The sequence below is a fragment of the Magnolia sinica genome, chromosome 1, assembly GCF_029962835.1.
Source record: "Magnolia sinica isolate HGM2019 chromosome 1, MsV1, whole genome shotgun sequence".
Lineage (NCBI taxonomy): Eukaryota > Viridiplantae > Streptophyta > Magnoliopsida > Magnoliales > Magnoliaceae > Magnolia > Magnolia sinica.
Window position 1 is genome coordinate 55,549,376 of NC_080573.1, and position 22,008 is coordinate 55,571,383.

Genomic DNA, 22,008 nt, shown 5'->3' on the forward strand with positions numbered 1-22,008 from the left:
CCTTTAATTTTCAATTTAAATGCCACGCCAAAATTTCAGCAGCATCTCCCTTTATCTCTCCAAAATATATTTATTCTGTATTTGATTCTCATATCAAGCATCAACACAAAGTGTGGACATTTGACGACAGAAATAAATGTAGGAAATATATCCAGAGAGAAAGGAGAGACGAAACCGGAATCAACATATGTATTCAAATTGGAATAAATGAAGACATTACAATCTACCCAACCCTAAACTGTCTAAAAATGGGACAATTTGAGAATTTCTGTCTCCAAGAACACATTATATCTACGTTTGGCAACATAGTAATCCTCAAATGGGTAACTGATTATCTATCCTTATTTCTTACAATCTATTTAAAAAAATACAACAAAACCAATATCACAAATAATAATTTAATAGTAATAGATAAAAAAACAACTTAACAATTTAACACATTAACAAATTTAAAATAAATTAACAATCTAATTAATTGAAAAATTAACAATCTAACAAATTAAAAACAATCTAACAAATGAAATCAGTTTAACAAATAGTTACATCTATTCAATCATCCAACCACCCAAACAAATCATCCATATATGATACATATATGATCCATCCATTCATCTACTTCACCCAACCATCCCATCCATCCATCCATCGATATATTTAGTATAATGTCAAGTTATTTGATAATATCAATATGGTAGAGTATGTCACTTGATATGCAAGCATTTTAATGTTGTACAGAGTACATGTGGGGTATATTAACTCGAACTAAAGTGACAAAATTGCGGAGCCCACTTTTGCTAAATAACATGCCAAAATCACACTTGTTTGTTGAAATAGGATAGTTGGATATTTTTTCCCTTCATCAACGTCAATGTGACCCAATTAACAGGTTAGATTGAAAATAAACATTACAGTGGACTTTAGGAAATTTTTAATGGTGAGCATTCTATAACCACTATTTCCTATGGTGTGGTCCACCTGAGATTTGGATATTATTAATTTTTTGAATCCCGACTTAAAATGACGTTGCAAAATGGATGGATGATATGGATAAAATATATACATTATGGTGAGGCCCACTCGGGTCTGATATGATTGGATGGAAAATAAACGTTACGTGCGCCCTAAAAATTATTTAACCGTGAAAATCATTATCCCTGCTGCTATTTTTGGTGTGGTCCAGATGATCTCTGGATATAATTCATTTTTTGGCTGGTGCTCTAAAATGATCTCTGAAAATAGGTGAACGGTGTAGATGTAATAAATACATCACCGTGGAGCCCATATAACTTTGATCTCCTTTGAACCGTTCGTACAACTCGGAGCTCGAGAAGTGTCAGCGCTCATCTTAGCATGACGCATACCTACAGCAACTAAAAAAAAAAAACGGAGAGAGAGGGAAACGAAAAGAAAAAAAGAGGGAAAGAAAGAAAAGAAAAAAAGAGGGAAATGGGAAAGAAGAGATTGAGAGAGAGACAGAGAGAGTGAGAGAGAGAGGAAGAAGAAGAAGAAGAAGAACAGGAAGCAGCCGCAGCCGCAGCTGCTCGAGAAGAAGAAGAAGAAGAAGAAGAAGAAGAAGAAAGAGAAGAAGAAGAAGAAAAGAAAGGAAAAAAAGGTAAGGTTTTTTTTTTTTTTTTTTTTTCAGGGCCCGTAACAGCCGTTACGGGTCCGTAACGGCCGTTATGGCCCGTAACGGCCCCGTAACGGCCGTTACGGTCACAGAATTCCGTAACGGCCGTTTCGACCCCGTATCGCGTAACGGGTCCCACCGTTACCGTTACATATCGGCCGTTACGGCCGATACGTAACCGATTTGGGATACCCTGGTCCCGACCTTGGACGAACGGCCTAGATTTGAAGCATATACATAGAGCGGGACCCACATAACTTGCCGACATCAATACCACAGCTATTGGCTGTGTAACGTACACCAACCAATTCAGCTAACACCAAGGTGGGTCCACATGTGTGGCCCACCTCAGCTTTGATTAAGCTGATATTTGTATTTTCCTTTCATCCAGGGCTGCTGGACACTGGCAAGGTGGGAAGAAGAAGAAGAAGAAGAAGAAGAAGAAGAAGAGAGAGAGAGAGAGAGAGAGAGAGAGAGAGAGAGAGTGATGGAGGGGCCCCGCCACTATGACATACATCAAGATGGGTCCCAAATGGGATCCATACCGTCAATCGGTCGGCCCCACTTGATCCATCACAAAAATCACAATCTAATCCTATAAACACCCACCTTAGATCTTGGACTTCTTCTTCCGCCAATGAGTTCTAGAGATCCAAGGGATGAGATTTAATGGTTGAGATTGATTTTAGAGGGTTGGATGATGAGATTGGGTGGTAAGGAGGTGGGCCTTCTCTTGAGTTTTCTCTCCTTAGAAATTTTCTCTCATGGTTGCTTGAGATTTGGTGGAGAATGGGATGGGATGGAGTGATGTATGGGAGAGAGGGATGGTGTTGTAAGAAAGATGGGATGAGAGGGATGGGTGTTGTAAGAAAGGGTTGACTTTGGGGATGGCTTGTGTAAGAGAGGGATGGGTGGAGTGATGGGATGTGTACTTGACTAGTAATTGACTAATTAATGTGATGGGTTGTAGAGATTCTCTCGGAATTCGCAACGCGCGGCGTTTTCCTCGAAATATACGCGGGCCCACAACTCCTAACTTGGGTATCGCATTGGCGCGCGAGATGTGGCATTGGATCCGCGGCGACGGCACCGTCGCTAGGATACAAGTTTCGAGTCGAGTCGACATAGATATACAGGATGCGACTTAGGGTCGTGCGCAAATGCCGATTACAGGTTGCGGGTTGGCGGAATTCGACCGAGATGACCGCGGAAGCCTATGGAACGGTACGGTCTAAAATACGGGCCTTACACCTACACCGGGGGTATTTGGGGCTTCCTCTTCACTAGTCATCTATAAAACAAAGTTATTAATATGTTATAATCTTCACCGCAACACTTTATAGAATTGCAGGATGTAATGCTTACCTATACCTAGACAGGCATACTTGCGTAACTGTCTAAATCAGTCACACATTCAAGGTTGGATAGATTGTAATGCCTTTAATTTTCAATTTAAATGCCACGCCAAAATTTCAGCAGCATCTCCCTTTATCTCTCCAAAATATATTTATTCTGTATTTGATTCTCATATCAAGCATCAACACAAAGTGTGGACATTTGACGACAGAAATAAATGTAGGAAATATATCCAGAGAGAAAGGAGAGACGAAACCGGAATCAACATATGTATTCAAATTGGAATAAATGAAGACATTACAATCTACCCAACCCTAAACTGTCTAAAAATGGGACAATTTGAGAATTTCTGTCTCCAAGAACACATTATATCTACGTTTGGCAACATAGTAATCCTCAAATGGGTAACTGATTATCTATCCTTATTTCTTACAATCTATTTAAAAAAATACAACAAAACCAATATCACAAATAATAATTTAATAGTAATAGATAAAAAAACAACTTAACAATTTAACACATTAACAAATTTAAAATAAATTAACAATCTAATTAATTGAAAAATTAACAATCTAACAAATTAAAAACAATCTAACAAATGAAATCAGTTTAACAAATTAACTGTTACATCTATTCAATCATCCAACCACCCAAACAAATCATCCGTATATGATACATCCATCCATTCATCCACTTCACCCAACCATCCCATACATCCATCCATCAATATATTTAGTATAATGTCAAGTTATTTGATAATATGGTAGAGTATATCACTTGATACGCAAGCATTCAAAAGTTGTACAGAGTACATGTGGGGTATATTAACTCGAACTAAAGTGACAAAATTGCGGAGCCCACTTTTGCTAAATAACATGCCAAAATCACACTTGTTTGTTGAAATAGGATAGTTGGATATTTTTCATTTTAAACTGTTCAATAAACGTCTACCATTCTGATATTTAGATAATTAAATAAGCAATTAAGCATAATTATTTGTTCATAATATATATATATATATATATATATATAGTGGCCTAGTGGGCCACTGGCCACAACCACTAGACGATCGACCCCAGGCAACCACAGACTCGAACGAACACTGCTGCTCGCCATAGTGGCCGGTCATCCGGCAAGGCAAGGGGAGGGAAATGAAGGGATAAATAGAAGAGAGAGATGAGGAGGAAAGTACCTGATCAGTGGTCGGCCGCACGGTCAGACGTTGTAGACTGGAAAGAGAAGACAGAGGGCAGTGGTCACCTGGTTGGGTGGGGCCGATCAAACTCTAGAGAACGAAGAGAGAGGCTGAGAAGGCAGTGGTCAATCGGGTGGGGTTCGATGGACGCTGGACACTAGAGAGAGAGAGAGAGAGAGAGAGAGAGAGAGGGTCGGACGCTGGAGGCTGGAAATTGGAAAATGATTTAGGGTTTTTTAAAACGACCGAATATTTATATTATATACCCGGTTTTCAATCCGAGCCAATCTGAGCCAAACCGAGTCAGGTTCGAGCCAATACCGAGTCGAGCTCGGGCAAGCTCGAACTCGGCTTGAACTTTTTTCAAGCAGAAAAAATCAGCTCGACTCGACTCAAACTCAGTTTTGAACTGAGTCAAATCGAGCTTTTTCGAGTCGAGCGAGTTAATCGAGCTAACTCGGTTCATGTATATCTCTAGCCTCTACATATTTGTGGTTACCATTTTCTTTTATGTTCTTAAAAGCATAAAAGTGAACATAGAAGCAAGTAATACCCCAAATATGCTGAGACATTTTTTAATGTCTAAAAGGTCAAGGGGAAGGTCCATATCTGGGTGGAGGTAGTAGGAAAAGATGTGATGACCTATCGTTAAACTGAGCATATGGCCCTTGATACAGTGGAATGACAGAACAAGATTCATGTGGCTGACCCCATTTAGTTGGGATTTGGCTTTGATGATGCTGTTGGTGGTGGTGATTTGCTTTTATGTTCTGCTGGATTTCATGTATTTTCCTCGTATTATTTCTGGGAAGCTCATAAATTTATAAAGCAAAAGGTCCATAAAAGCTAATGATGGATGTCCTTAAATGTATGAAACTTGTGACCAAGTTAATTTAGAATATTCAGACCAAATGAACTGCAAATGTTTTGTCCTAATCTCATAGTTCAAATACTTTTGATATATGGATCCTTTTGATAAGATTGGACTACATCAAAATCTTTTGATGATATTGTAGTGTTTCGGAAGCCTTAAATTGAGGGAGAAACAATTTTTTTCCCTTTCTTCTCGAAGATATTATATTAGTAAGATACCTTTATATGTTCGTATGATGAAATTGGAACTCCAGATGTGATTGCAGTGGGTCTGATATATTTTAACTTTGCTATTTTTTTCCTGATGAATTCAATTTCTGATTCTTTATTGAGAATATGAGACCTTTTACAAAATATGTACTAGAGTTTTTTTTATCTGAAACTGTTAAGTAACAATTTTTTATTTTTTATTTTTATTTTTATTTTTATTTTTTGTAATTAGGATGGCCTTGCCACTCTCGCAAAAGTTGAGGAAGCTTATAGGCTAGAGAAGGAAATTGAAGAAGCTATTGGACGAGCAATTCAGTTTCTCTCATTTCATGATATTCAAGACAGCATGGAAGCTGCCGATGGAGGAGCTGATGAGAACAGACTGCTCCCAGCAATGAATAAAATTTGGCCCTACCTGGTTCATTGCCTTAAAGATAAGAATTTATTGGTGCGTAGTTCCAATCTTCTGATTGTTATCCATTTCCATGTAATTGAGTTAACAGTTTCTTTCATTCTTCTTCTTTTTTTTTCCCCCCCTTTTTTATTTCAAATTTTGTGGTATGCATCTCTGTACAAATGATTTTTCTGTTCTTTCGAACTTTTCTTCCAAACTTAGTAGATGCAGTTTCCAAAAAGAATAAAAATAAAGCCCATACATAAGGTTATCACGTCTTCTTCTTCTTCTTCTGTTTCACCTGTTGCTTGGAACCATGTCCCCTCTTGGATGCAGGCTATATAAAGAATTGACTCATTATCATTTTTTTAAATCTCCGAGACTTTTCCCATATAATAATTGGTTTTAGGTTTCATATTTTTATATTTACTGCTGGACTTTTTTATTTCATGCAAATAATTTCTTAGGAAGATATCTATTGCCTCCAAACACATGCAATTTTTTGTGCCTCTGTATGGCATGTGCATTAATATCATGCACTGTACTCTTTTTTTTTTTTTTTTTTTTAAGGAACAGTAAATTTATTGATGAAAACAAACACAAAGGGTCCATGTACAAGATTCCCGCTAACGACAATCCTTCATTTGGATCAAAGTCTTTTGTACAAGAAATCCACTCTATTACATTAATTTTGGCCATTTTATATACACTAGCCTCAGATTCGCTTTTGTTTTGGAAGCAATGATTGTTTCTATCCCTCCATATATAGCCCATACAACTACCATCATTACTAACCTTGTCAGTCAACCTCCTTTTTCTTGTTGCTGCCACCAGTCCATGCTAGTAAAAGCTCAACTACGGATCCTGGCATCACCCATGCCATACCAAACAAATCCATAAATCTGTTCCACACCTTCCAAGCGAAAGGACTGAGTAAATGATGATCTACCATTTCCTTCCCCCTTGAGCCCATCATGCAGCTGTTATGAATAATTACCGATCTTTTTTTAAGGATATCGATAGTAAGGATCCTATTCCTACCCACCAACCATATAAACATTGCCACTTTAGGAGGGGTGCTGTAAGACCACACGAAAGATAACCTCCCGCTATCTCTGCTAGGGGCTAAGTTACATAGCAACTCATAAAAGGAATGGACCGGGAATTGCCCTAATCTTTCCCTTCACCAAACCATGGAGTCCTCCCCCAGTTGCCACCTAATACAGTGAAGCATTGCCACCTAATACAGTGAATTTCTTTTTTCAGTTTTGCCCTTTTTTAGGGCTTTTGTTTTAAAACATATGTAAGGCCCACCCAAATTAAAAGAAAAGATTCTTTTTCTTTTTTTTTTTTGGGGGGGGGGGGGGAACCTACAAAAGATTTTTGAGGTTCTTTCGGGACTCCCAATTCTTTCATAATGGCAGGTTAGTGACAAGAATGGGGCCTTCTTTCATTGCCATTATTCTGAAAAAAGGTGTGGAACTGTTGAAAGATTTTCGGCCAGCTTAATTGGAAGTCCTTGTAAGATCGTCGCAAAATTCTGCATCCAGTTCCAGATAGTTTTAGTAGAAGTCATATCTGAAAAATCAAGGAGCCTTCGTACCAAGCAAACTTTAGATAGTGCACCTATGGCTCATGAATGCATAGACTCTCGAAATCGAGAAGGCAAGAAAGGGGTAGTGTGTAAGCTTGATATTGAGAAGGCTCGTGACCACATTGATTTGGGGTTTCTTGAGTAAATGTTGGGCAGAGTTGGTTGCATAAACAAGTCGATACAATGGATTCGTGAATGCGTTTCTTTGGTATGTTTCTCAGTTTTGGCGAACGAATCGCCTAAAGGCTTCTTTAAAGCTTCTAGAGGTTTCAAACAAGGGGACCCGGTCTTACCCTTTCTGTCTATTGTGGTTGTGGAAGTGTTAAGCATGATGATTATAAAAGGTCAAGAGACGGGCTTAATCTCGGGCTTCAAAACGTCTTAAGAGGGAGTGATGATATCTCATTTACAATATATGGATGACACTTTTATCTTGCAACGTAGAGCAAAATTGGGGGAGGAGGAATTTGGGGTGCTTTGAGGTCTTTGGTTTAAAAATAAACCAAGTAAAAGTGAAATGTTGGTCATTGTTATGTCTATGGAGGAAGTTCAGGAATATGCAAATGTTTTTGGTTGTGGGGTAGGGGCTTTTCCTTCCTCTTATTTGGGCTTACTTTTGTTTTTGGGAAAGCATCAACTCACTTGTGGAATAAGGTGGTGGAAAGATTTAAGAGGAAACTATTCAGATAGAAGAGTCCTCATCTTTCTATAGAAGCACGAATCACAATCATCAAAGCGGCTCTCTCTAACTCTCCCACCAAAACACTATGGATTGCTTTGTTTCTAGCATGGGCACTTGCAGTTTCGTGGAAAAATTTGGTGTTTTTGTCCCCTTCAACTATTAGGCGCATGAATGTTGTCTCCATTTTAGCTCATCTTCCAACAACCAACTCATGTAGCTGAGAGAGCTTTACCTTGCTACCCATTATTTTGCCATTAATTCACCCCCTTCACATCTAATGCTTGAATTTGCTACAATATGGCTTCAGTTTCCACTTCCCTTTCACTCAATACTTCCTTTTTCCACTCAACTAGCTTCCTTTTGAATAGTTGCAACTCTTTGAATAGCTTGAAGCCCGCATAACGTTCCACTTGGAATGAATTCCACCATTCTTGCATCCAGTCTGCAATTCCCTCTATCATGAGCCACATCAGCCCAAATTGAAAAGGTTTTGGTTCCCAATTATCCTCATCCACTTCCAGCATAATTGGGCAGATCGGATACGGGGTTTGGCTAGAGGTGTACACGAGTCGAACCGAGTCGAGCTGGGCACAACTCGACTCAGCTCGGCCACTATCTTACCCCAGCTTGAACTCGGCTTGGTCCTTGAGCCTGACTGGCCAGCTCGGCCTAGTTCGGTCAGTAGCTCGGGCCAGTTCGAGTCGAGTTCGAGCCAAGATCGAGTCGAGTTCGCCTGTGCGGCATTGTCACAAACACATGGAGTGCCCCTTCAATTTCTCACGATATGTAAAACAGAAGCAACAGTTTCCAGGTATTTCATCAAACAGTCAGCAAGCAACATCAAAATCAAGATACGAGGGTATTTGTTTCATATCCATACCTTTATTGCCACCAATTGACACTTTGTTGAGTCATTTCATCAAACACTTGGTGTGCAACATCAATATCAAAATAAACGAGTCACCGAACTAGTTCGATCCGAGTTCGATTCGAGTTGGAGTTCGATCTGAGCCGAGTCGAGCTTGGGCAAGCTTGAAGTCGATTCAAAATTTTGTCGAACTAAAAAAATCAGCTCGACTCGGCTTGAACTCAGTTTCGGACTGAATTGAATCGAGCTTTTTTGAGTTGATTCGAGCGAGCTAACTGAGCTAACTCGGTTCGTGTACAACTCTAGATTTGGCAAACCATTTTGCTTTACGAGTGGGAACATATTCGCCTATTCATTAGAAGCCAAAAATCTGTTGAGTCGAGACATTAAGAGATTTTCCTCACCATTGCTCCAAGTGAACTTGATGTCCCCCTATTGGAATGTCTACCATCTCGTTTTTGTTCGCGCAGCTCACAAAATCCCAAATACTTGTCAGACTTCCTCCCCTCGACTCTTCATAGGGGAATCTGGTTACATTGAAGTCACCTACCACCATCCACGATAACTGCCATATGTTTCCAATTGCATCTAGCTCCTCTTAGAATCCAATCTTAAGTATTGTTGAGCTTAGCCATAGATAGAAGTGAATATCCAACTTGCCTCTAATGCCTTCCTTTTAATTGTATTGAAACTGAGCTTAGCCATAGATAGAATCCTCCTTGTTCCATATTTTCGAATTCCAAATTACAACTATTCCTCTTGTTGCACCTTTAGCATTTGATGTCCTTTTCTTTTAAGACTTCAAACATAATCAAGGAACTTATTCACCTTCTCCATTTTAGTTTCCTAGAAAGTTACCAACTGTATCTTGGCACATCTGCAGACTCCAAACATAATTAAGAAACTTCTCATCCACCTTCTCCATTTTAGTTTCCTAGAAAATCACCAGCCCTACCTTTGCACATTACTAGAAGTCCTTAATCTGCACCCTCTTCTCATTGCAGCCCAACTCCCTAACGTTCCAAGCTTCTAGCTAAGCATCTTCATCTAGACATTGTTCATACCCCTTTCCCCTTTTTCCCAATTTTGGATGAAACACTTACATCATAATTTATAGCATAGTCAAGTCTTGTGACCTCTCCCCTGGCTCTTCTCCCTAGCCTTTCAGATCCCTCATTCTTAATAAATTTGAAAACATCGACATAATCCTCATCGTAGTCTCCAAATGAGACTCCTTGTCATGCCCCAAATCCGACACTTGGGTATACTCGACCTTGATGCCGCACGCGAGAGCGCAACTCGATGTTTCAACCATTCTCATAGTAAAGTCATCACAAACATCCATAATAAGAGAAATGTCATACATTTTTTTTTGTTAGCTTGTTAGTACACCCACTATTAGATCACACTTCAATGTCATACATTCATTCCATTACAAGTTTGAAATAATATCTAATTACATTCCATGTCTCAAATGTTATACATTCAACTCATCTTCTCACAATCACTCAGAGGGAGGACGAGCTGTTAAAAGACTATATCATCCATTTCAACGCCGAAGCGGTCCAGGTCGACGATTATTCCGACCAGATAGCTCTGGTTGCCATGGTAGTCAGCCTTAAATAAGGAAAGTTCCTCTTCTTTATTGGTAAAAACCCACCGATTACCCTCGCCAACTTAACCGAGCTAAAAAATATTCCAATGCCAATGAGCTCTTTAGTTCACGAAGAACTACTCGAAGAGGAAACAACGCGGCTAAAGACATGAAGCGAAGGAAACAACTCGACTAAGGATAGGAAACAAGGGAAACAAGGGGAGCCCTCTACCGTTAACACCAAAAGACAGAAAGGGGACGACTAAGACTGAGGCCAGCGTTCCAACCGACATCCGGAAAGCCGCTTCCATCGGTACACTCACTTGAACAACAAGCCAAATTAGATACTTAAGGAATTTGGGCTGAGCAAGGAAACTTGACGACCGAGCTAAACCTATCAACCAAGCTCGGTAATAATGCTCATCGGCCAACGCCGAATTCAACATCAGATACTGAGGAGCGCGTCGACTGACCGACCTACTCGACAAGGGCGACCTCCCTTTTCAAAGGGAGAAAGGTGCTCGGAAAACTACTGTTTATGTTTACATTTATGCGTTCTACAATAAAAGAACTTGCCTAGGTGAGGGGAAGAGAATTTCTTTTAGATGATTTCTCGATTATCTGAATTATGGGACCGACTACGAGGACTTCCCTTAGTGTAAGGGAAGAAAGTCCTCTACCATGAATTCTACTATAGAAGAGCTTCCCCAAATCAGGAAGAAAATCTCTTTTTCATCGATTCTAGCTCTACGATCGACTACGAGGGATTTCCTTAGTGCAAGGGGAAGAAAGTCCTCTATCGTGAAATCTACAATGAAAGAACTTCCCCAGGTCAAGAGAGGAAATTTTCATTCAAATTTCGACTATCCGAGCTGTACGATCGACCAAAAAGACTTTCCTTAATGTAAGGGAAGAAAGTCCTTAGTGCTCGGCCTACTACTATTGATTCTACCATACATGATCACCACACATAAAGGCAACAAAATCAAGGAACATAAACGGAACGAGCTGACCTTCTCATACATTAGTTCAAAAGTTACTTCTCAAGCTCATAAGAGTATAAAGCTCGGAAGCAGGGGGGCTACTGTTATGGGTAAAATGAGGCTAAACAAATGTATGAGATAGATGAGCCGAGCAGCCAGACTTGATGACTATATTACCTGAGGACCGAAAAATCACCCTGACCTTTGGTATCGACCTTGACCTCGGAGGTTAGCCCCTGGTACCGACCTTGGCCGTCAGCTTCGAGGACTAGCTTCGACCATAGACCTTAGCCTCAGAGGTTGGCCCCCGGTACCGACCTCGGCCTCGGAGGTTGGTCTTGGGCCTCAGCCATTAGCTTCGAGGATCAGCTTCGAGCATAGACCTCGGCCTCGGGTACCAACCTCAACCTCGGAATAGAAATATCCTTACAATATATGAAGATAGGATTATCCTTCGAGATATTCACCGAGGATCTCGGGAAATCAATCACGACACGTCCGGAGGAAGATTTCTTCCGTAATACACAATCACCATCCAAAAGGCATTGCCATATACGTCTCTGAGACCAAAGGCTATAATAAATAAAGGCCTCTTCTACTGTAAAAGGTACACACAAAAACCCTAACACTCATAGACCCAGATTCCCTGTCTGACTTAGGCATTGGAGGGTCTCCTGCCATAGCCAGGGTTTCCTTTATCTTCCTTGTGTGCTAGTGTTCGGAGGTCCAGGGAGGGTTGACTAGATTTTTGCATCAACAATATATATATATATATATATATATATATATATATATATATATATATATATATATATATATATATATATAGATTATGAGGTCGACCTCATGGGAATTCCCATGAGGTCGAGTTGTGTGGGCCCCACTGTGATGTGTGTCGAACATCAACATCGTGCATTTGATGGGTCCCCTTCAGTTTATTGGATATCCCAAAAATCAGCCCAACACGGAACTCAGGTGGGCCATACCATCTAATACCATGTGAAGACATGCCTAAAACATATAAAAGCACTTAGTGGGGCCCATATGAGTTTCGGATGCGGCTGAAACGTGGTCTGACCCCACATCTAAGTGGGACACACAATGGATGGGCTGGATTTATGAAGCACATCTCCGTGCACCCAATAAATAATTATGAATGTTTCAATGGGAGGGTAATCCCCGGCAACTGCTGTATGTGGTGTGGCCCACCCAAGTCATGGATTGACTTGATTTTTAAGCCCATAGCCCAACATGGAATGGTGCATCTGGCTGATGGGGTAGATGTTCGACACACATCACGGTGGGGATGTGTCCCTTGACCTGAAATTTAAAATCCTAACAGGGTGAATTGTGAGGCCCGGTGAGTTACCCTACGCAAGTTTTGTAAAACATATGTAACTTGAGGAATTTCATATAAAACTAAAATTTTTAAGAAAACCATATGCGAAGTGAATGCTGAAATGCAAGGATGGTATCCATAATTTTCGACATGGTTGGTTTTCCGTGAACACCAGGGCCCTCTTTTCACCAGTTGGCCACAAATTCAATCATGCTTGCCCACCCGATCTAGACAATAGGAACCAATTTGTATGTTGTAGGCTGGTTAAACCTGACCCATTTATTTGCTGTAGATTGGTCAAACCTCTACTCCATCCATTACCTATCAATGGGAACCTATTGGATTCTCAATGTACTCGCCCACCTAGCCTGGACAATGGAGGTTCCGAATGGTACCAAATGAGCTTTAGGAACTTGCAACCCAAGGGTCTCAATCGCCCCAACTATTTATACGCTTTTGGGACTTTCAACCCTGGGGACTCGATTGCCCCACCTATTTTCTGGAGTTCCAATCCAGTTCACACATGAATAAATGCATGATTCCATTAACTAATCATTTTCCAATTTTCCAAACATTTTACAATTCAACTCTTTGTTATATATATATATATATATATATATATATATATATATATATAGATATATATATATATGCAAAATTGAAACCCCAAACCATGATCTTCAAAATCATTCAGTCGGTACAAATTTTATGCTACAAATGAAATCATTCTTGTGCAAGAATTTTAAACAATGGTCATGAGAAGGAAAATAAAATAACTAGGTGTCCAAATCCTCGAGCCATTTTCCGTGTACAATTTATGGTCCAATTCCCCCGTTTATCAGTACGGTCAATTTTACCTTGATCTTGCATTCGATCCTGTAATTCAGATTTACCCAAAATTTTAGGCACATTTATACTGTCAATTTTGGGATCTTTTTTGTGTGTGTGTGTGTGTGTGTGTGTGTGTGTGTGTGTGCACCACAAATGGTAATTTTGAACATGTTTCACACCCCCAATCGATAGTTGAATTTGTACAATTTGTGGGACAATTAGTGAGCTGATTTGTACCCATCTTGTACACGATCCAATGGCTTGAATTTATATCCATTATGCATACTAAACCATAAGCAAAAAATATGTACAAGATTGTATTCTAAACAATGTGCAATTTATACAAAATTGTATGTCAAAGTCTAAAAAAGAGCGTACAAAATCATATGTGCAAAAATCATACTAAATTGTAAACAATGCACATATTTGCACATCCATTCCATAGCCAGATTTTGGACATAATTTGTATACAATCAATGGCCTGATCTGAGATGGTAATCCAGTGGACAGATTTACATGGTTTAACGCATCAGATTGGAGGCCATATTTGCTCTGTCTTGTACATGTAATCAATGGACAGATACACTCCGATTTGTATGTGTGATATATGGACATTCATTTAGGGTTTTTCAAATGATTATTGGACAGATTCGATCAGATTTGAACGTCCTTCATGGTTAGATTTTGGGCAGATTGGGCAGGCTCGTACGCCCAATAATTGCCATATTTGGGCAGAATTGAATGCCCAATCAGGGCTTTGATTTGGGCTGATTTTGGTCACCCAATCCTGTTCAATATTCACTCACAATGCCATTCACGATCCACACCAATCAGATCACATCAATTTTGTCCAAAATTTGCTCACATTCGATGGTTGTAATTTCTCCAGATTTTACACAAATCCAAAGGTTTCAAACTCTCCAGATTTCACACGAACCAGGTTGTTCAAGTCTGTCCAAATTTTACACTCATAAGATGGTGCAAACTGTCCAGACTTTTGAGTATGTAAACGGCCAAAGTTTTCCATCCTTTGGGCACAAAAAGACAACCCACTTTGATCTGATTCTAACAGCAAAAAAGTACGTAAATTTTTATTTTTATTTTTTTAAAAGCATGTGTAGAGGTCTACTCACATGTTGATGTGGCCCACACGTCCCACCCATCTCTCTCTCTCTCTCTCTCTCTCTCTCCCCTCACGTGGAATGAAATGTGAGAGGGGGCCTTAGGTCTCTTCTTAAATAGAGGTGAGAGGGAAGGAGTTAAACGGAAGGGTTTTAAGAATCTCTTTAGGTAACGTGTGTGTGTGTGTGTGTGTGTGTGTGTGTGTGTGTGTGTGTGTGTGTGTTTCAAATAGCTCCCATAGTGTAGCGGTAGCATACGCTACGTAGCGTAGCGTGGCCGTAGCGCTACGTAGCGTCCCAAATAGCGTAAATCCCCTGTAGCGTACGCTACAGGGGTCGTAGCATACGCTACAGCTACGTAGCACGTAGCGTAAGCTACAATGTATTTTTTTTTTTAATTATTTTTTTCAAATTTTCTTTGTTTTTAATGTTGAGGAATGTGACACTTATATTATACTTGATACTTTTAACCTATGAGATTTTTATTTCTTTTCATAATTGTGACTTGTGGTTTCAATTAGACATTATTAATTAAAGTGGTTTGCTTAGAAAGTTGTTGATGTAATAATTATTTGATTTGACTTATATTTGTGGATTGGCTTTTGATAAATGATAACTAATAACTTTTTTGAACATGCTTAGAATTGATAAAATGAATCATCTTTTAGGCATTTTTATAATTTTTTTTCCTTTTTTTTTTTTTCACTATTTATTATATTTATCCTACTTTTAAATTAAAAAAATAGAAGTATCGCGTAGCTTACGCTACACACTAAGTATTTACACTACGCGCTATAGAGGGCTGAGCGCTATGCATCACACTACCGCTATTTAAAACACTGGTGTGTGTGTGTGAGAGAGAGAGAGAGAGAGAGAGAGGTTAATGAGTGTAACATGTGAGAGAGGAGGGTTTTAAGGAAAGTTAATAGGGGAGGCTTTAATGTTTTGGTGTGGTGGGGGCTAATGGCAAGGGTGGTGGTGCACGTGTGGTGTGGATGTGGAAGGGCACATGTATGTGGTTTGCGTGATGCATGTGAGTTTGCACGTGTTGTCTGCATGTGTGAGGTATATGTAGGGTATGTGATGTAGGATGAGGATGAAGCATGTTCCTAATGCACATGGATCGGAAGAAGCCCAAGGAGAAATTGCCAAAAATTCAACATATTTCGACTGGTCGACCTTTGTGGTCGTCAGTGTTTTAAATATCGACGATATCGGCCGATATATCCCACGATATATCTTGTATCCCACCTGTGCGATACGTAACGCACAAGTAGTGAGATATATCCCACATGTTCGATCCGGTGAGCTTTTCTTTTGATCCTTTTTTTCCCCCCCCTGTAAATCGTGTTAAATTAGTGTCAAATTGTTACAAATCCATGGTTTTTCATGTGTTGCATGAAAAATCATGGAATGGGAGATTCGATTTCGAGATTTGGAGGAGAAGGACCGAGTTGCGGAAAATTGAATAAAATCAAAATCAAACATGTATGTAACCTGATCTAGTGATTTTTCTATTGCTTTTGAATGTATTGTTTGTGTTTTCACATGTCTTCTTACATTTATAAATTATATAAATAGACTTTGAATATACTAGCATCAATTCAGTTAAACAACGCATAGATTAGGACCCCATACAAAGAAAACCTATTATGTGCACTCGTTTTTTATAATGTTTTGATTTGTAAGTGTATTGATGTATTTTTTAACAATCACTGAAATTTCATTGTAAAGATCGACCAATTTCCAATGTTTCCCCATGTTTCCAACAGCAGCGATACATTACGCGATACAACCGATATATCCCATGCGATAACCGATACGTATCCGTATCCCAAGGGTACGATATGTAACGCGATAACCGATATTTCAAACACTGGTGATCGTCATGTCGAAATTCCACCAGAAATTCCAGATTGCTTGTTGGCTCATTTTTGTCAATTTAGATAGGTCGAAATACTGTTCCAAATTGCTTGCTGGCTTCTGTTTGCCAGTTTAGACAGGTCTGTCGACAGGTCAAAATCGAAGTCGACAGGTCGAAATTCACAGAATTTTTGGTTTAAATCTCTGGACACTTTTTGGTTGTTTTGACTTGTCAACTCAATAAGTTGACAGGTAGTGAAAATTTACGTACTTTTCTGAAATTGTTTCCTTGTTTGCTTAGAACTCTTTGATTACGATTTTAGGGTTTGTTTAGGGTTATTTAAAGGTATTAAAACTCATTTTTATTGATTTATAAATAAAAACTACTAAGAAATTGTATTTCTTCTCGTGGATTCAAGATTTTCTCTTGTGGATTCAAGGTATTTATCGATCGATGAAGACGGTGATTGACCTCATCATGTCTTCCCCTACGTTAGATGGTATCAGAACGTGGCTTTTCCTCGGATCAATGTTTTCTAACAATGGGTTGGGCACAATCCCATGGATGATGCTCTAAGGAACCATTCTTTAACGACGACAACTTTCGTGGTGGCGCGGCAAGAGAATCGATAAGTCATGCAAGGGCTGCAAGCTGCCATTGATCGCATGATAGAGGCTCTAGGGCAGCTCCGTATTTGTGGCGGTGATCCGCCCCAGTTAGGCGTTGAAATGCATATTCACATTGATTGTAGGGCGATGCCGAAAGTGAATCACAGAATCGTACTCGAGAAGGTGGGATCCAGCGACATGATTCCCCCACATCACAGACGAGGCATTGATCAGACAGATTGGACGGATCGAGAATTTAGGATGAAAGTCGATCTTCCTATTTTCTAGGACCAACTCCACATAGAGGACTTCCTCGATTGGCTGCTAGAAGTCCAGCGCTTCTTCAACTACATAGAAATTTTTGAGGAGAAGAAGGTTAAATTAGTAGCATACAAGTTGAAGGGCGAAGCTTCGGCTTTGTAAGAACAACTTCAACTCGAGCGGATGAGGCAGATGAAAACACCAATCCGTACGTGGCCGCGGATGAAGCAATTGTTGCGCGCATGATTCATCCCTCGCGACTACGATAAAGTATTGCTCCAATTCCAAAATTGTCGGCGGGATAACCGATCAATGAGAGATTATTTAAAGAAGTTATATTGTTTGTCGGCGAGAGGTGACTTGGTTGAAGAGTCGCGACAAGCCGTCGGATTCGTCAGTGGCATACATGTGGCCCCTATGGAAACAGAGAACCAATCCAAAGCCGCTAAAGTGGATGAACGACCTCTCGTGAATGAATGAGATTTCATCTAACACTCTGAGGAGACGAGAGTGATGGTGGCATTAGTAGAAAAGTAAGCGGATGAGGAGTCCATGAACATTCCAGAAAATGCAAAACTAATGTTGCAGGAGTTCAAGGCGGTTGAGCTCAGTGAACTTTCTGACAAATTGTCCCCTATGCAGGAGGTTGGTCTTTCTCAGGTTGAGTTTGTCTTCAACAATGTCCAATTTGAGGTTGTGTACGCCCAAGTTCATAAACTTGCACTCGACTTGTTTTCATTGTCTTAACTACTTGGAATGAGTGTTGTGGCAAAGAATATGACAGTTCGGGTAACAACTATTCATGCTGATGTCTAATAGAGATCAGAGAAGTCTACTGCAGAGTACAAAGAAGATGCTAATAAATATCGAAACTTGAGGAAGTTGAACATGTATTGTGAACCAAACTCAAGGACGAGTTTTTTTTTTTTTCACGTCGAGGGGTCTGATATAGGATGGGGATCAAGCACATTCCTAACGCACATGGAACGGAAGAAGCCCAAGGAGAAATCAACAAAAAATCAGCATAGTTCAACCGGTCGACCTTTGTGGTCAACATGTCGAAATTCTGCTAGAAATTCCAGATTGCTTGTTGGCTGAGTTTTGTCAGTTTAGATAGGTTGAAATAATGTTCCGGATTACTTGCCGGCTAATTTCTGCCAATTTAGACAGGTTGACAGATCTTGTCGACATGTCAAAATCTAGTTCAACAGGTTGATAGATCGGGTCGATGGCTCAAAAATCACAGAATTTCTAGTTTATATCTCTAGACACATTTTGGTTGTTTCGACCCGTCGACTCGATAGGTCGACAGGCGGCGGAAATTTGTGTGTTTTTTTAAAATTGTTTCCTTCTTTGATTACAGTTTTAAGGTTTGTTTAGGGTTATTTAAAGGTGTTAAAATTTGTTTTAATTGATCTATCAATTAAAACTTCTTAAAAAATCCATTTCTTTCTCATGGATTCGAGATTCTCTCTTGTAGATTCAAGGTATTTATTGATTGATGAAGACAGTGATTGATCTCATCACGTCCTCCCCCGCGATAGTATGTATGTTGTATGAGTAAGAGGTGTGGTAGAGTTCATGTGTGATGGTGGGTGCACGCGTGTGACTTTTGTATATGGGTGGTCATGCATTTGTGATGCGTACGAGTGATGTACGCACATGATGTACGTGGAATAAATGATGCATGGACAGATGAGTTTGTATACAATCATCTAGATGAATGAATGGTCCGATGATCTATATCATGGTTAGATAATTTGATAAATGGTTGCATGAGAGATCCGATGGATGGATAGAATCTTGCAAGAAATCGTGCACGATTTTGATAAAATTGATAAAATCTTGCACGATTTCTTTCCGATTTTGTTGCTTTTCCTTTTTTTTTTTTTCCTATATTTATGCTGTAGTTTTTGGGCATTTTCTGGAAATAACTAATTATTATTATTATTTGGTTTTTTACTGGAATTAACACCAAATCGAATTAATCTTTTGTGATTTCTTTTCGATTTGGTGTCCCCCCCCCCCCCCTATTTATGCTGTAAAATTATTTGGGCATTTCTGGAAATAACTATTTATTTGCTTATTTTTACTGGAATTTGATCGATTTTCTACTATAACACCAAGTCGATCAAATCTTGCTTGATTTCTTCTCAATTTGGTGTCTTTTCTTTTTTTCTTTTTTCTTTTACATTTCTTTTTTCTATTTATGATGTAATTTTGGGCATTTTCTGAAAATAAGGGGAAAAAACCTTCTTTCTATTTATGATTTCTTCTTGATTTGGTGTTTTATACTTTTTTTCCTATTTATGCTAGAATTTTTTGTACTTTTCATATATATATATATATATATATAGAGAGAGAGAGAGAGAGAGAGAGAGAGAGAGTCATGCTCACTTGCGCACCTTTGCACGCGTAACGGTCCATGTGATGTGGGACCCCATGAAACCTTTAGGGCCTAAGTTTCAGCCTGATCAAAAACTTTGGTGGGCCATATAAAAGAGAGGCAAATCAAGGGAGGTAATTGTTTCCTTTTGCCATGGCCCACTAGAGTTTTGGATTAGGTTGAAAGTTGGGCCCTGAAAGTTTTATAGAGTGTTGCATCATGTGGACGGTTCAGATTTTGTGTTCACATCACGTATCAAAAAGTGCTCACGAGTTCGCATGAGAACTGGTGCGCAACTGAGCATTTCACTCTATATATATTTACATTTTCAAATGGAAGGTTAATTGATATGCATCATCAATATTTTAAATCTATAAATATATAGATTTTGGGCATGGATTGATTAAAATTTTATTTTCGACATTTTTATTTTCTATTTTTGACTTATATTTTTGGCATTTTTTTTTAGAAAATAATTTCAGCGAAATGATATGAGTGATAGATCTGATCTAGGTAAATCTTTTTGTTTGAACATAGATTTACCAATTATTTTTATAAACTTTTGTTGTTTTTTAATTTTTATTAAGGCTTAATATTACCATTGTATTTCTTTTTGTTGTTTTATTTATTTATTGAATGGTAGTTGATTTATTGTCATAGTTTACAATAGGCAGGTTTAATACCTGACTAAATACATGGGTTTAAAAAAAGAAGAAGAAGAGAGATTCTTGGATTATCTCATTTTTTTTCCTATTTTTCATTTTTTTTTTGGGCTTTAAAAATTTTATGTCCAATATGGGCCTGATATATTGTATCATTTTTTGGCCAGGCCGCCGATACCAATATTCAGAGCCTTGTTGTGGACAATCAGAGTGACCGCCTCTGTATTCAGCACCCCTCTTCCACGCAACTTCACAATTTCTCCTCTTCCTGAATGGTGTTGTCGTCCAATGCCTCGTAGAACGGTTCAGCTACGCTTTGGATTGACCCTGCAGGCCCACTTGCTGCATTGAAGCCGGGGATCTGTTCTTCATGTAACACCATCACCATATTCTACTCCCCTGCTTCTACTTCCCTCGACAAATCTAGAATCTCCACCCAATGTAACAAAGAACAGTTGCTAACCATTCTCAAGGGAAAATCGAGTGGATCTGATTTTTCTGGGAAAGTGCACCTAGATCCGACTTAAGTCCTGCTCCAGCCCTCTCGCCTACCCTTAAGATTTTCGGCATTTCTTTGGTTGTGCTTTCAGTTACTTGGAAATTGTCCTCACATGTGCCAACGGGATTATGAATAATCTCGCCTCCCTCGACCAATAACAAGTCCATACATACCACACGTGTCACATGCAGAGTAGCGAGTCCCTCCCCGCAGTTGCCACGTGTGCTTCATGATTCCTCCACTAAAAGATCTTGGAGCCTCTCTACCCCTTCCAAACTTTTGACTGGATGACTGTTCTTCTCTCACCATCTGTCCACACCACCGTATCCGATGCCCTACATGTCTCACCAGTCGAGGGTGTGGAGGCGTATTGCGGCAAGATGTTAGGGCTTTTCATGCACTGTACTTGTGTATGATGATCTGAGCCAGGTATCTTGGGGACTCCATTTATTGGTCACTGAGATAAAATGGCCTTCATTGGACTACCTGACCATCTTATAAATAAAAAATTCTCACTAATTGTGAGTTGCCGATTTTTATCTTTTACAGTCCACAGCCTCTAATTTAAAGGGTAAAGATTTCCAATGGTGTGATTTTTGGTCTATGACTTGTTGCTAGACCTACTGAATGAAGGATTCCAATCTCATCCATGTATGGCACATCTGCAGGAATGACATGGAGGCACTAGATCAGCTCCCTAATTTAAATAATACTATTAAAATATGATATTTTCTTGGTAGAAAATCTAACTTTTTAAGTGATTGTTTTCAAGAGTAGAAAATCTAACTTTTAGAAGTAATTGTTTTCGAGAGTGATCCACATGTCATTGTCTAAGTTACATTGCTCACAATTTCTTGCTCTCCCACTGTTGCTTGTCTCTTGTGCCTCAGTGGTGAATCAAGGTATTCAAAATTGGTTACGTTTTGGCCGTAACGGCCGATACATAATGGTATCAACTGATACCGTTACATGTTACGGGGTCGTAACGGCCACCCCCCTCTTTTTGTGCCCGTAACGGCCATTACATTCCATAACGGCCATTACGGTACCGTGACAACTGT

At 39.4% G+C, this 22,008-nt stretch overlaps 1 protein-coding gene across 7 annotated transcripts in view; it reads left to right on the forward strand.

Annotated features, from left to right (window-relative positions):
* The window catches only part of LOC131250207 (uncharacterized), a 124,981-nt gene that overhangs the window by 99,698 nt on the left and 3,275 nt on the right, over positions 1–22,008 (forward strand). For 6 of the 7 annotated variants that reach the window (XM_058250795.1, XM_058250794.1, XM_058250793.1 and 3 more), the window contains one exon: positions 5,494–5,709. The exons of the other annotated variant lie outside the window; for it this stretch is intronic. In XM_058250795.1, coding sequence (XP_058106778.1) covers positions 5,494–5,709 — 216 coding nt within the window. The remainder of the gene's footprint in view (positions 1–5,493; positions 5,710–22,008) is intronic. 7 annotated transcript variants of the gene reach the window in all.